Below are 13983 nucleotides of genomic sequence, written 5' to 3' on the forward strand. Positions count from 1 at the left end.
CTGGGCATCTGTCAATTAGTTATGTATGGAGATGGCTACTCTTGGTATGTACGCCAGTTTTCTGTTTGGAAGTTACTTTCAGTCTTTTGATATTTCTACATGCCCATATATACAGCTTAGGAGGGCTGATCCTACTGATAGATCTCCTTTAAATGGAGCTTCATCTGCTGGAGTATTTTATATCTAAACCTGATGATGACGTTTTTTACATTATTGATGTGTTTATGTTCATATTGCAACACACAAAGGAATAGACTGGAGCTGCATCCACAATATAAATTTTTTAAGTCAAACTTAACAGGGTTGTTTCTATCAGAAGTGAAAGAGGTTACATTTATATTGCCAGAATACTGTGAGGACTAAGCCATCAAACTGACACTCGATAATGACTGTACAGTGGTGGCGTGATACCTCTGAGGATCTCAAAGCACCGTGCAAAGAAGTGTCGTGGTTATTAATATTAGTGACTTTTCTGTCCTTGAAAATGTGTCTGCAAAAACAAATGGACTTAAAATAAGAAAGTGGTGCAAAGAAAAAAGGTGAGTTCATTGAATCAGGATGAACCCTGTTTGGCGATAATGAATTTACCTTGAGAAATACCCTTTGCATAGGTGCAAAATTCACAAGACAATACTTTTAATAGTGCCGTGAATGTGCACAAACAGTAGTTTTGCAGTTTTCATTACATATGTGTATATATACTGCATATATATATATATATATATATATATATATATATTTATTTATTTATTTATATTAGATAGCACTTCAAATTTTGATTCAGAGCGCCAAACCCCCTGCAATTAAATACATTAAAACATACCATGCTGGCATCCTGTAGCTGCCACAAAAGAGATTGAGGAGCTAAATACATACTGGTTGGTATAGACTGAACTCAATATTAACACAATATACAATAATTTCTCCCTCCCCTTCAAATGTTAAATGCAGCCATATCTTTTATAACCATGCAAAGGGACAAAGTTAAAAAAAGAATCTTAAATGTAAAATTTTAATTTTTCTTGCAAACTGATAGGCTTCTTATACAATATTCAGTTCTTGAAGAAGAGTTAGTAATCTGACTCCTAAACAACGTGATATGTTGGACATTACCCTACATACATGATACATGCAGATTAGCTCAAACCATTCATATCCTGCAGTCGTAAAGACTCAGATAATCTATTCGCTCTTCTCTGAATCTTTGGCTATGCCAGAAAAATTTAGCAATTTCCATAAAAAATGCTGAGAAAAATGTTGAGAAAACACTGAAAAACTGGAATTTTGAAAGCAGCATTTTTACTGCCGAGAGAGCAGATCTGTTGTAAGATATTATGGGGGCGTGTTCTTCTTTCCCCAGTGTGTTGTTGCCTACCTATGATTGGTCAGCATCATATAGGGAACAGAAGGACACACCCCCAGTGAAATCTCACTGGTAATGCCCACTTGGACTTAAAAAAATTAACTGTTTATGTGGCCAGTACTTTGTTATTATCTCCGCAATGGAGAGAAGTAAAAACAAAGTTTTATTCTGCAGCACCTATTACATTGTGTGTCCAGTTCAACATGAACAATTGGTTAAAGGTCTTCTTTTAATCCAACGTAATAAAATATGGGTGGAATTTTCATTTTGTATATAGCTTCTAGTGTCATCAGTCAGGGAGGGAATCAGATCCCCACTGATCTAATATTGATGACCTATCTTAAGGATTAGTCATCAATATGAAAGTCACAGAAAATTCTTTTAATTATATTAGTCCCATCACCCCTATTGATTCACTACTATGAATCACAAGTAGTCTAAAGCTCATAGATCAGTGTTTATAAGAGGAAAGAACTATCTCAAAGAATGCTGTGAGCTACCATGTGCACACAATGTTGGATGAATGAGGTTACAGTTTATAATAACAGATACATTTTTTAATATAGTATTTTACCAAAATTACTGGGTTCACTGAGGACATTCTCCACTGGGGCAGTTCGGCTCTGTACCAGTTCCCTTGTCCTATCTGTTTGTTCTTTAGAACCTTCTTCTTCCCACTCCCTTCCTTCTTTTGGCTGTCTCCAGATGAGGGAAGGCATATACATTCTGGACTGACCATCAATTGTCACTGAGGACTTGAAACTTTCATCTGTTTCTTCATGAGTTGTCCGAGTTGCTACAATGAAAAAATACATAATAAACAACATGAAAAAAAACACACAATGATTTAAATAAAAAGCAGACATGTATTGTAGTTAGTGGTTTTCCACTTTTTTTTGTTCTGGAACGCTACTATAAAGTAAGGTAATATGTCCGCAATAGAAAAAAAAAGGGAAAAGTTTATTCAATGCTAAGTATTTAGTTTAATAAAAATTAACACATAAAAAGGGGAAAATATAATTTGTAATAAAATGTTGTATTTTTCAAATATGTTACTGACAATTGGGATTATTATTATTATTATTATTATAGATTTTTGTACTTTATGTACTCCATTTTTTTTCTTATTTTCTATATAAAAGATGTTTTTTTTATTTATACTCCAGGAATAAGGGCTACAGCAGATACATTATCAGAATATACTGTATTTCCAGTCTACAGGCATGTACTGTAGGTAGGTTATGTTCAATGTAATAAGTGAAGTGGGGAAAGTTAGCCATATTCAATGGTGAACTATATGGCAAGGAAGGTAAGTGATATTGAGAAATATGCCCCTAGAAGGTAGGGTAGATCACGGCTCAAGGCAAAAAAATCAGCATAAGCTCAGAACTACACCGAACATTACTGATAAAATGAGAATGTACAATATACCAGTAATTTTAATGCTCTTTTTCTTTAACATAGCAAAACTAATAAAATGTAAAATATGAAAAAAAACCACAAAGGGTCTGATTCATCATTTGCGTTTTTTTATGTCGCTTTTTTTGTCTTGTGCTATTCGTTGACTTTTTTTTGCATTCGATTCTTTAATCTGGAGTACGAGTGATTTATAAATTTTACGCAAATCAAAAAATGCTCTTTATTTTTGTCTAACCCATTTTGTGACTTTAAAAGAGCAAAAAGTTGCATGTTCAACTAAGATATCACAAAAAATGAGCTAAGATTTAATTAAAATCACTACAGGGGGGAACTCGAGTACATTTTCAACCAAATTTTTGTCAACTTTTTATAAAGTCACAAATGATGAATCACCTGAAAACATCTGTAAACCCCAAACTCTGTTCACAAAGACTAATATAAGAATAAACAGGCGAATACATATAAAATAGATACAAAATAAAAGAAGGCAAATTAAAAAAATAAGGTGCAAATGAACAACATGCAAGAAACACGAAAAACTAGACAAAAAAAAAAGTCGCAAATGCAATAATGAATGCCGTACAAAATGTTAAAAGAAAATGATTGTGATGAAACTTTCTACAATACAAGATTCTTTTTTCCATACCTGTGTTGCTGATCGCCATATTGCTCTCATTGCCAGCACTTAGGGACCTGGATGCAGGTGCTGGAAACAAACAGGTATGAGTGATTAAGTATATCTTGCTCTGTTATAATACAAGATGAATTAAAGTAGTTTGTGCAGATATATTCACTCACCAATTCAATCTTTGTATGTTTTCTAGGAACTTCATTCTGACATTTTTTGTTTTAAAAAAATTCATATTAGATTTCAATGGTTTACACGGAGGATAGAGGGCCCATAGTAAAGATGGTGGAGCTCAGTTCTGCTACCCAGGACATAAGGAAATTATATTTATTCCCCTACTGCCACCACCAAGCACTCTCTTATTTCCCATCCCCTTGTTAGCAAAAGTGTGGAGAGATAGATACTGGAGGGGACAACAGCATTAGTCAATGTAACGGGTCTGGGAGGCGGAACCTCTGAGCTACTATACAAGGGGGCGGTCCTTGTAAGGAAGCGGGTGGCGACCAGGGAAGACGGGCTGGAAGTCTCAGCAGGTGAACGGGACAGTCTCTGAGTGAACGGGACAGTCTCTGAGTGAACGGGCTGGAGGTCACGGCAAGTGACCGGGGCAGTCTCTAGGTATAGGGTTGGTACGACCTGTGGCGGCTGAAGATAGACGTGAGCTCCCAGGTGAGCAGGCGAGAGTCTCTGGATGAACGGGTGGTCACAGCATGTGACGGCGGAGCCTCCAGGAAGACCAGCGGACAGGCGACAGATGAGCGCTCCCAGGTGAGCGGGCAGAAGTCTCTGGACAGGCGGGTGGTCACAGCACGTGACGGCAGAGCCTCCGGGTAGGCAAGCAGACTGGTAGCAGATGAGCGCTCCCAGGTGAGCGGGCAGGAGTCACTGGACAGGCAGGTGGTCACAGCACGTGACGGCGGAGCCTCCAGGTAGGCTAGCAGGCAGGTAGCAGATGTGCGCTCCCAGGTGAACGGGCAAGCTGGTCCATAGACAGACTGACAGGAGTTGGAAGGCAGACCGTCGGACCACAGGCAAGCAGGCAGGTAGCTGATGTGCGCTCCCAGGTGAGCGGGCAGGCTGGTCCTTAGACAGACTGACAGGATTAGTAAGGCAGTCCGTCAGACCTCAGACTAGCAGGCAGGTAGCAAGTAAACAGGCAGGAATCTGGCAGGTAACTGGCAACGGGACCTGAGGGCTGAAGCACAGGTGAGACACAGGTGCAAACAACATTGCTCGGGCACCTCCATTTTGGAGGAGGTGCCTTATATATGGTAAAGTCCTCCGGCCATTGGCCGGGGACTCCTTAGGACGGCGCGCGCGGCCCCTTTAAGAGGGAGGGAGGGCGCGCGCGCGCGCCCTAAGCACAGTGGCTGGGAAGGAGCGCGCGCTGCCAGCAGAGCGGGAGAGGGACGCCGGGCACGGAGCAGAGCGGTGAGGGGAACAGCGTCCCTGCCTAGCAGAGGGCAGGGATGCCGGCACTACAGTACCCCCCCCCCCCTTTAGGCCCCCCCTTTTTTAGGCCAGATAGAAATTTAGCTAGGATGAGAGGGGCATGGATGTTCTCCCGGGGCTCCCACGTTCTCTCCTCAGGACCAAACCCCTTCCAATCTACCAGAAAAAAGGTCTTTCCTCTTATCCTTTTGGTGGCAAGAATGTTCTCTACCTCAAACTCGTCCTCAGCAGAAACCGGAGCAGGAGGCGTACCTGTAGACTTGGAAAAAGAGTTAAGCACCACGGGTTTGAGGAGAGATACATGGAAGGAGTTAGGGATCCGTAAGTTGGCCGGGAGTTTCAATTTATAGGCCACCGGGTTGATCTGACTGATGACCTCCAGAGGACCGATGAACCGAGGACCTAACTTGTAAGAAGGTATCTTAAGTCGAACATATTTAGATGAGAGCCAGACTTTATCTCCTGGACAAAATTGTGGAGGATCCAGGCGTTTTTTGTCAGCGTGTCTTTTCATACGCTCGGATGACAGAAGGAGTGCGGACCGGGTACTCTCCCATATGGAGGAAAATTTGCTAACGAGAGATTCCGCAGCCGGGCTGTCCACAGAGGTGGAGACAGGAAAAGGAATCCGAGGATGCTGACCAAAGACTACAAAAAACGGGGATTTGGAGGAGGATTCGCTCTCGTGATTATTATAAGAGAACTCGGCCCATGGTAGGAGATCCACCCAGTCAGAATGGTGGGCATTAACGAAGTGCCGGAGGTAACTTGTCAGGTTCTGATTGATCCGCTCCACTTGACCATTGGACTGTGGGTGGTAAGCGGAAGAGAAGTCCAGGGTGACGTCTAGTAGTTTACAAGTGGCTCTCCAGAAACGTGAGGTGAACTGTACCCCACGATCCGACACGATGTGGAGGGGCAGGCCATGAAGACGGAAGATGTGGCGGATAAAGTCTTTAGCCAGCGCGGGTGCAGACGGAAGGCCTGGCAGGGGAATAAAGTGAGCCATCTTGGAAAAGCGGTCAGCGACCACCCAAATGACCGTACAACCGGCAGAGACGGGGAGATCAGTTATAAAGTCCATTGCTATATGCTGCCAGGGGGCAGCAGGTACAGGAAGCGGAAGGAGGCGTCCGGCTGGCAGATGTCTCGGGACTTTGTTGCGGGCGCAGGACACACAGGCAGAAACAAAGTCTATTGTGTCCTTGTGCAGGGTAGGCCACCAATAGTGCCGGGCAATAAGCTGGAGGGTCTTTTTCTGACCGGCGTGGCCAGCTAGTTTAGACGAATGGCCCCAGTGTAGGATCTTCTCCCGATCAGGTACTGAAACAAACGTCTTACCGGGAGGGAGACGATTTAAACTCACGGGAGCCACCTGCATTACTCTGGTGGGATCGATGATATGTTTAGGTTATTCCTCGAGATCGGACACCAGAAAGGATCGGGACAAGGCGTCTGCTTTGACGTTTTTGTCAGCCGGGCGAAAATGAAGAACAAAATCAAAGCGAGCAAAAAACAAGGACCACCGGGCTTGGCGTGGGTTAAGTCTCTGGGCATGCTGGAGGTAAGCCAAGTTCTTGTGGTCAGTGTAAATTATTACCGGATGAAGAGCCCCCTCGAGTAGGTAACGCCACTCCTCCAACGCCAGCTTGATGGCCAATAACTCTCGGTCTCCTATGGAATAGTTGCGCTCAGAAGAGGAGAAGAGTTTGGAGAAGAAGCCACAAGTTACCATTCTCCCGGAAGATGATTTTTGAGTAAGTACCGCTCCGGCTCCAGAGGAGGAGGCGTCAACTTCCAGGAAGAACTGCTTGTTGCCATCCGGGCGATGCAGCACCGGGGCGGAAGAGAAGGCCTGTTTTAGGGAAAGAAAGGCCTCCTCTGCTTCGGGCGGCCACTCTTTGGGATTAGTACCCTTACAGGTGAGCGCGGAAATTGGGGCAGTCCGGGAAGAGAAGTGCGGGATGAAGAGGCGGTAATAGTTGGCGAAGCCCAGGAACCGTTGAATAGCCTTCAACCCCTCTGGTCGGGGCCATTTCTCGATGGCAGACAGTTTCTCAGGATCCATTTGTAGGCCGGTCTGAGAGATAATGTAGCCCAGAAACGGAAGCGAGGTCTGCTCAAAGAGGCACTTCTCATATTTAGCGTAGAGATGGTTCTGCCTGAGCCTGAGCAGGACCTGACGAACATCCCTCCGGTGAGTTTGGAGATCCGGAGAGAAGACCAAGATGTCGTCCAGGTACACCACTACGCAGGAGTAGAGAAGGTCCCGGAAGATGTCATTGACCAACTCTTGAAAGATGGCAGGAGCGTTACAGAGGCCAAAGGGCATTACCAGATATTCATAGTGGCCGTCCCGGGTGTTGAATGCCGTCTTCCATTCATCCCCCTGACGGATACGAACCAGGTTGTACGCCCCACGGAGGTCCAGTTTGGTGAAGATTCTAGCCCCCCTCAGACGATCAAATAACTCCGGAATGAGCGGAAGGGGGTACTTATTCTTCACCGTGATCTGGTTAAGGCCTCTATAGTCTATACAGGGACGGAGAGAGCCGTCCTTCTTTTTGACGAAAAAGAAGCCTGCTCCCGCCGGGGAGGTAGATTTCCGGATGAATCCCCTGGCCAGATTCTCCTCAATATATTCGGACATCGACCGGGTCTCAGCAGCGGATAATGGATAAATACGCCCACGGGGAGGAGAAGTACCAGGTAACAGGTCGATAGGGCAGTCGTATGGTCTATGAGGGGGTAGTGTCTCTGCCTCCTTTTTATTAAAGACATCAGCATAAGACCAATAAGGAATCGGAAGTCCAGGTAGATTAGCTGGGGTAGGAGAAGGACGGACGGGATGAACGGGAACCAGACAGGTCTTATGGCAGCCCTGTCCCCAGCGAAGGACTTCTCCGGTCTGCCAGTCAAGAACGGGTGCATGTTTCTGGAGCCAAGGTAGGCCTAGCAAGAGGGCGTGAGAGAGTCCAGGCAGAACATGGAAGGAGATACTTTCAGAATGCAGCATTCCCACCTGCAGAGTAATGGATTCGGTGATGAGTTGGATGGGGTGTGGTAAGAGCCCCCCATCCACGGCAGCAACAGACAAGGGTACAGCCAGAGGTTTGGTGGGGATGCGGTATTTCTCTACCAGGGACTGTGAAATAAGATTCCCGGCTGCTCCAGAGTCCAGTTGGGCTAGTTCGAAATAACGGTTCTCCCCGTAGACGATTGAAACGGACAACAGCAGGGATGGAGAGGATTTATTCTTGTCTAGGTGGACCTCTCTGAGCGAACCTAGACACAGGCGTTTCCCGACCTCTCCGGGCAGGCACGGATCCGGTGCTCCTTACTGCCACAGTAGAAGCAGGTCCCCTCGGCACGGCGTAAGTCCTGACGGGTCTTGACCATCTTGGTCTGGTCGACCTGCATAGGCTCAGGAGGGTGTACCTGGTTAGAGACAGAAGGAGTGACGGGTTTCTGAAAAGTAGGAGCTAGACGTGGTAACCTCCTCTCACGGGTGACCTCTCTGGCACGCTCCTGGAACCGTAGGTCAATCCGGGTGGCAAGAGTTATTAAGTCATCGAGAGTGGTAGGAATGTCCCGACCGGCAAGTTCATCTTTAATACGGCCGGACAGACCCTCCCAGAAGACGGAAACCAGAGCGTCGTTATCCCAGGCCAGCTCCGAGGCAAGGGTACGGAACCGTATGGCATATTGGCCCACGGTGAGACTCTCCTGACGGAGGCGTAGCAACGATGATGCGGATGAGGTCTTCCGTCCGGGTTCGTCGAAGACTTTCCGGAAAGCCGAGAGAAAGGCAGGCAAGTCGGACACCAGGGGGTCTCCTCTCTCCCATAGAGGATTTAGCCAGGCCAGGGCCTCCCCGGTGAGATGGGACATGATGAAGGCAATTTTGGCCCGGTCGGAGTTAACCTGGAGGGACAATAGTTCAAAGTGCAGGGTGCACTGGTTTATGAAGCCCCTAGCTTGAGCGGGGTCGCCTCCGAAGCGTGGAGGTGTAGAAAGCCGGGGTCCGGGGCAGGATGCCATGGTATTGGTGGGCAGCGGCGCTGCCGGGCTGCGAGTCATGACACTAGCGGTGGTTGCTGGTGGAGCAGTCAGAGTGTCCAGGAAAGAGTTGACATTCCGCAGATGACTCAGGATGGACTCCTGTTGGGACCTCTGACGGGACAGTTCATGACGTAGGTCCGAAAGCGAGAGAGCTTGGGTGCCACCGGGTTCCATGGCCCGAGCAAACTGTAACGGGTCTGGGAGGCGGAACCTCTGAGCTACTATACAAGGGGGCGGTCCTTGTAAGGAAGCGGGTGGCGACCAGGGAAGACGGGCTGGAAGTCTCAGCAGGTGAACGGGACAGTCTCTGAGTGAACGGGACAGTCTCTGAGTGAACGGGCTGGAGGTCACGGCAAGTGACCGGGGCAGTCTCTAGGTATAGGGTTGGTACGACCTGTGGCGGCTGAAGATAGACGTGAGCTCCCAGGTGAGCAGGCGAGAGTCTCTGGATGAACGGGTGGTCACAGCATGTGACGGCGGAGCCTCCAGGAAGACCAGCGGACAGGCGACAGATGAGCGCTCCCAGGTGAGCGGGCAGAAGTCTCTGGACAGGCGGGTGGTCACAGCACGTGACGGCAGAGCCTCCGGGTAGGCAAGCAGACTGGTAGCAGATGAGCGCTCCCAGGTGAGCGGGCAGGAGTCACTGGACAGGCAGGTGGTCACAGCACGTGACGGCGGAGCCTCCAGGTAGGCTAGCAGGCAGGTAGCAGATGTGCGCTCCCAGGTGAGCGGGCAAGCTGGTCCATAGACAGACTGACAGGAGTTGGAAGGCAGACCGTCGGACCACAGGCAAGCAGGCAGGTAGCTGATGTGCGCTCCCAGGTGAGCGGGCAGGCTGGTCCTTAGACAGACTGACAGGATTAGTAAGGCAGTCCGTCAGACCTCAGACTAGCAGGCAGGTAGCAAGTAAACAGGCAGGAATCTGGCAGGTAACTGGCAGGTAACTGGCAACGGGACCTGAGGGCTGAAGCACAGGTGAGACACAGGTGCAAACAACATTGCTCGGGCACCTCCATTTTGGAGGAGGTGCCTTATATATGGTAAAGTCCTCCGGCCATTGGCCGGGGACTCCTTAGGACGGCGCGCGCGGCCCCTTTAAGAGGGAGGGAGGGCGCGCGCGCGCGCCCTAAGCACAGTGGCCGGGAAGGAGCGCGCGCTGCCAGCAGAGCGGGAGAGGGACGCCGGGCACGGAGCAGAGCGGTGAGGGGAACAGCGTCCCTGCCTAGCAGAGGGCAGGGACGCCGGCACTACAGTCAAAAGTCTGGACACACCCGACTGTTCATGCAATGATATTCCTTGTTCTTATTGGAATGTGCACATTGTAGATTCAGACTAAAGGCAGCAAGACCACCCACAAATCGACAAATAAGAAGTAAAGAAACACCTGTGAAACAAACGAGAATAAGTGTTAAATCTGATGAAGTTGCTTGAGAGAATGCCAAGGGTGTCTAAAGCTGTTATCACAGTAAAAGGGGGGTAAGGAATCTAAGGTTTAACATATATTCTGGTTTGTTTCACATGTGTTTCTTTACTCCTTGTTTCCCTATGTGATCTTCAAGGTTTTGCTGCCTTCAGTTTAAATCCATAATATGCAGATTAAAATAAGAATGAAGAAAACCATTGAATGAACATGTTGGTGTGTCCAAACTTTTGTCGCGTACTGTAGTTGCTAAAGAGTTAGGACTGTGGTTTGTCAACCAATGATGGGGTACTGAGTCCCTGCTGGAAACCCAGTTAGAGTATGAAGTGGATCCAATGGGTTGGGGGAAGAGGAGCGGTGAATGCAGTGAGTAGGACGGTGCTGAGAAAGCATGTGACTTACCATTGTCACACAAGCCAAGAAGAACAAAAAAAAAAACAGAGTGGGAAAAAGCTGTGTAAGCATTGAAGCTTGAAACACAGAGTGCAGTTATCCATTTTACTGCCTCCCTTAGGGCTCTTTTACACGGAGATATCCGTTTCCGTGTGCACCTTTGTGGCAGCAATATAGCACACGTGTGACAACCGTGTGCCACATCAGGAGCACATGTACAGGTGCTTGGGAATCAGCATACACTTAGCGCTGTTCCCAAGTGTCGGGTGCTGAACACTGCCCTCATCATTGTTCCCTGCTGGTGCTGATCGGACACTGCAGGAGCAGATTACTTCTCTCGCACTCTCACAATGTTGAGAGTAGTAGTCTGCTCCCGCAGTGTCCAACTGTAAAAATAAGAATAAAATAAAAAAATCCTTATACTCGCCTGTCCTAAGTGTCCCCCGCTGTAATCCATGTGACCGCTCATGCCGAGGTGCCGGGCAGAATGACTCGCTGCAGCAAGTGGGCCCCGGAGCTGTGCTCAGTGAGACAATGACACCGCTCACTAACCTCAGAAGAGATCCAGAGCCCGCTACATACTGTACATGGAGAGGGGGCTCAGTCTGGGGTGATACAGTGAGAAGGAGCTCAGTCAGGGGTGATACAGAGAGAGGGGGTGCATTCATGGGTGATACAGGGAGAAAATAATCAGTCAGTCAGGGGTGATACAGGGGGAGTGGGCTCAGTCAGGGGTGATACAGGGGGAGGTGGCTCAGTCAGGGGTGATACAGGGAGAAGATGTTCAGTCAGTGAGGGGTGATACAGGGTGAGGGGGCTAAATCAAGGGTAATACAGGGAGAGGGGGCTCAGTCAGGGGTGATACAGGGAGAAGATGTTCAGTCAGTCAGGAGTGATACAGGGGGAGGGGGCTCAGTCAGGGGTGATACAGGGAGAATGTCACGCAGGGAATAATGGTGACATAAGAAGCTCCCCTTCTATGACCCCTGACTTGGATGTGTGCTTTGGGTCATTGACTTGCTGGAGGACCCATGATGATCTTCAACTCAAACCAAGTTTTCTTACACTGGATAAAACATTTTGCTCTAAAATCTCTTCATAATTCTCTGATTTCATGATTCATGTGATATGGTCAAGACCTCCAGTACCAGATGGAGCAAAGCAACCCCACATCATTATGGATCCTTCACCATGCTTAACTGTTGGTAAGGTGTTATTTTCCTTATAAGCTTCATTGCGCTGTCTGTAAATAAACTGTTGCTTTGCATTGCCAAAAAGCTCTATTTTTGTTTCATCAGTCCATAGAACATTTCCAAGAAGATTTTGGTTTGTCAAGGTACTCTTTGGCAAAGATCAGTCGTTCCCTTTTATGTCTTTTCTTGCGCAATAGTTTCTTCCTTGGCCTTCGCCCATTAAGCTCCGCTTGGTTTAGTGTGCGGCATATGGAACCTGTTGAAACCATGACCCCAGACTGTTCCAGGATGGCCTTCAGGTTTGACGTGGTGTTTCTTCGACCATTCGCACCAACCTTTAAAGACGTCTTTTGTCAATTTTTCTCTTTCCCCCATGTCCAGGGAGGTTCTTGACGGTTCCATGCTTGGCAAACTTCTTAATAACATTGCACACTGTTGAAACTGGGATAGCAAGGTCTTTGGAGATGGCCTTATAACCTTTGGAAGTCTTATGTTCGCTAATAATAGCAGTTCCGTTGTCCTCAGACAGATTCTTTGTCTTCACCATTGTGACAAATGCCTAGAATATGGCTTTTTAAAACACTGAAGTCATTATTCATTGACTAATTCATGTCACATGGACACCAACAATTAATCACAGGTGAATCTCTTTTGTGATTTACCACAGGTGAATCAAAATGTGCTTCCATACTACATTAATGTAAAGGGTGCCAATACCAGTGTCACAGATACGAGATGTGCAGCATCTGAAACAATGGATACTGGAAGCCTGTGCTAGCATTTCTTCTGCGGTGCTGCTATCAGTGTGTCAAGAGTGGGAGAAGAGGGTTGCAATGACAATCCAACACAATGGGCAGCACTTTGAACACATTTTATAAGTGGTCATAAACTTGTAAAAAACTCATGTAAGAATAAAGTTACGTTAAAACCAAGCACACCATTGTTTTTCTTATGAAATTCTCAATAAGTTTGATGTGTCACATGACCCTCTTCCCATTGAAAAAAATAAAGATGGATCCAAAATGGCCGACTTTAAAATGGCCGCCATGGTCACCACCCATCTGGAAAAGTTTTCCCCCTCCCATATACTAATGTGCCACAAACAGGAAGTTGATATCACCAACCATTCCCATTTAATTTAGGTGTATCCATATAAATGGCCCACCCTGTATATATATACAGTATGTGTGTATATAAAATAAAAAATCTTGTCCCGGGGCCCATCAGACCCTAGTTATGCCACTGGGTACAGAACATATTGATTTTCATCAAGTATTAAAATAAAACCTAAGTATTTTATACTACACTACATAACTAAACATCACAGTACCTTTCTCATATGGGGATGGTTGCACTAGGGTGTTATGATAATTGACCATCAGTGATTCAGAGTGATTGGAGTTTTGGAAGGTGCTGTTCTGGACTGATTGGGTTTGACCTGTATGCTCTTCTTTCTGGATCCTTCTGGGGACAACAGAAAAATACAGACAAAAAGTATGTGTCAGAAAATTCATATTGTACATTAATCTATTTACCTATCATGACATATGTATTATGTTATTGGAGAATTTAAAGAGAACATTTGAATTTCTAGAAATTCACATGTACATGTACATGTACATGTATAACGTGTTGCCACATTAAAATCTCTGTAATTGCAGCAATGCTTGAAAGCCGATTCTCCCTCAAAATCCACTCTGCCCTTAGATTTATGCATACTATATCTTTTTCTACTTATCAGTATTCTATCCAACTTTCTGCTTTACCCAGGATTAGTAGGCATCTTCCATAACTTGCTCAGGCATCATAACCGAAGCCTCTTTACCTCGTTCCTCCAAGGCCAATTTGAATTATTGTCTGTGACCACCACATATAGATCTGCTAGGACACTGTCATTTCATTGACATAACTAGACATAGAGCATATTTTGGACCAGAAAGAGACATCATACATGATAAAGACTATAATCATGGTACATGGCTGGTTTTATATGTTTCTGAAATTGGCTGTTGCTTTGACGTGCAATACAAAGGCTTAAAGGGAACTTTAAGAT

At 46.4% G+C, this 13983-nt stretch overlaps 1 protein-coding gene across 6 annotated transcripts in view; it reads right to left on the minus strand.

Annotated features, from left to right (window-relative positions):
- Positions 1 to 13983, minus strand: part of ARHGEF33 (Rho guanine nucleotide exchange factor 33) — a 155800-nt gene that overhangs the window by 53872 nt on the left and 87945 nt on the right. For 5 of the 6 annotated variants that reach the window (XM_073672572.1, XM_073672567.1, XM_073672570.1 and 2 more), the window contains 3 exons: positions 13261 to 13394; positions 3429 to 3488; positions 1938 to 2159 (listed from right to left, as the gene is read on the minus strand). In XM_073672572.1, the coding sequence (XP_073528673.1) occupies positions 1938 to 2159; positions 3429 to 3488; positions 13261 to 13394 (416 nt within the window). The remainder of the gene's footprint in view (positions 1 to 1937; positions 2160 to 3428; positions 3489 to 13260; positions 13395 to 13983) is intronic. The other variant, XM_073672568.1, reaches the window with a different exon arrangement.

This window comes from Phyllobates terribilis, unplaced genomic scaffold, assembly GCF_046119375.1.
Source record: "Phyllobates terribilis strain yellow unplaced genomic scaffold, ASM4611937v1 Scaffold_3__8_contigs__length_932513732, whole genome shotgun sequence".
Lineage (NCBI taxonomy): Eukaryota > Metazoa > Chordata > Amphibia > Anura > Dendrobatidae > Phyllobates > Phyllobates terribilis.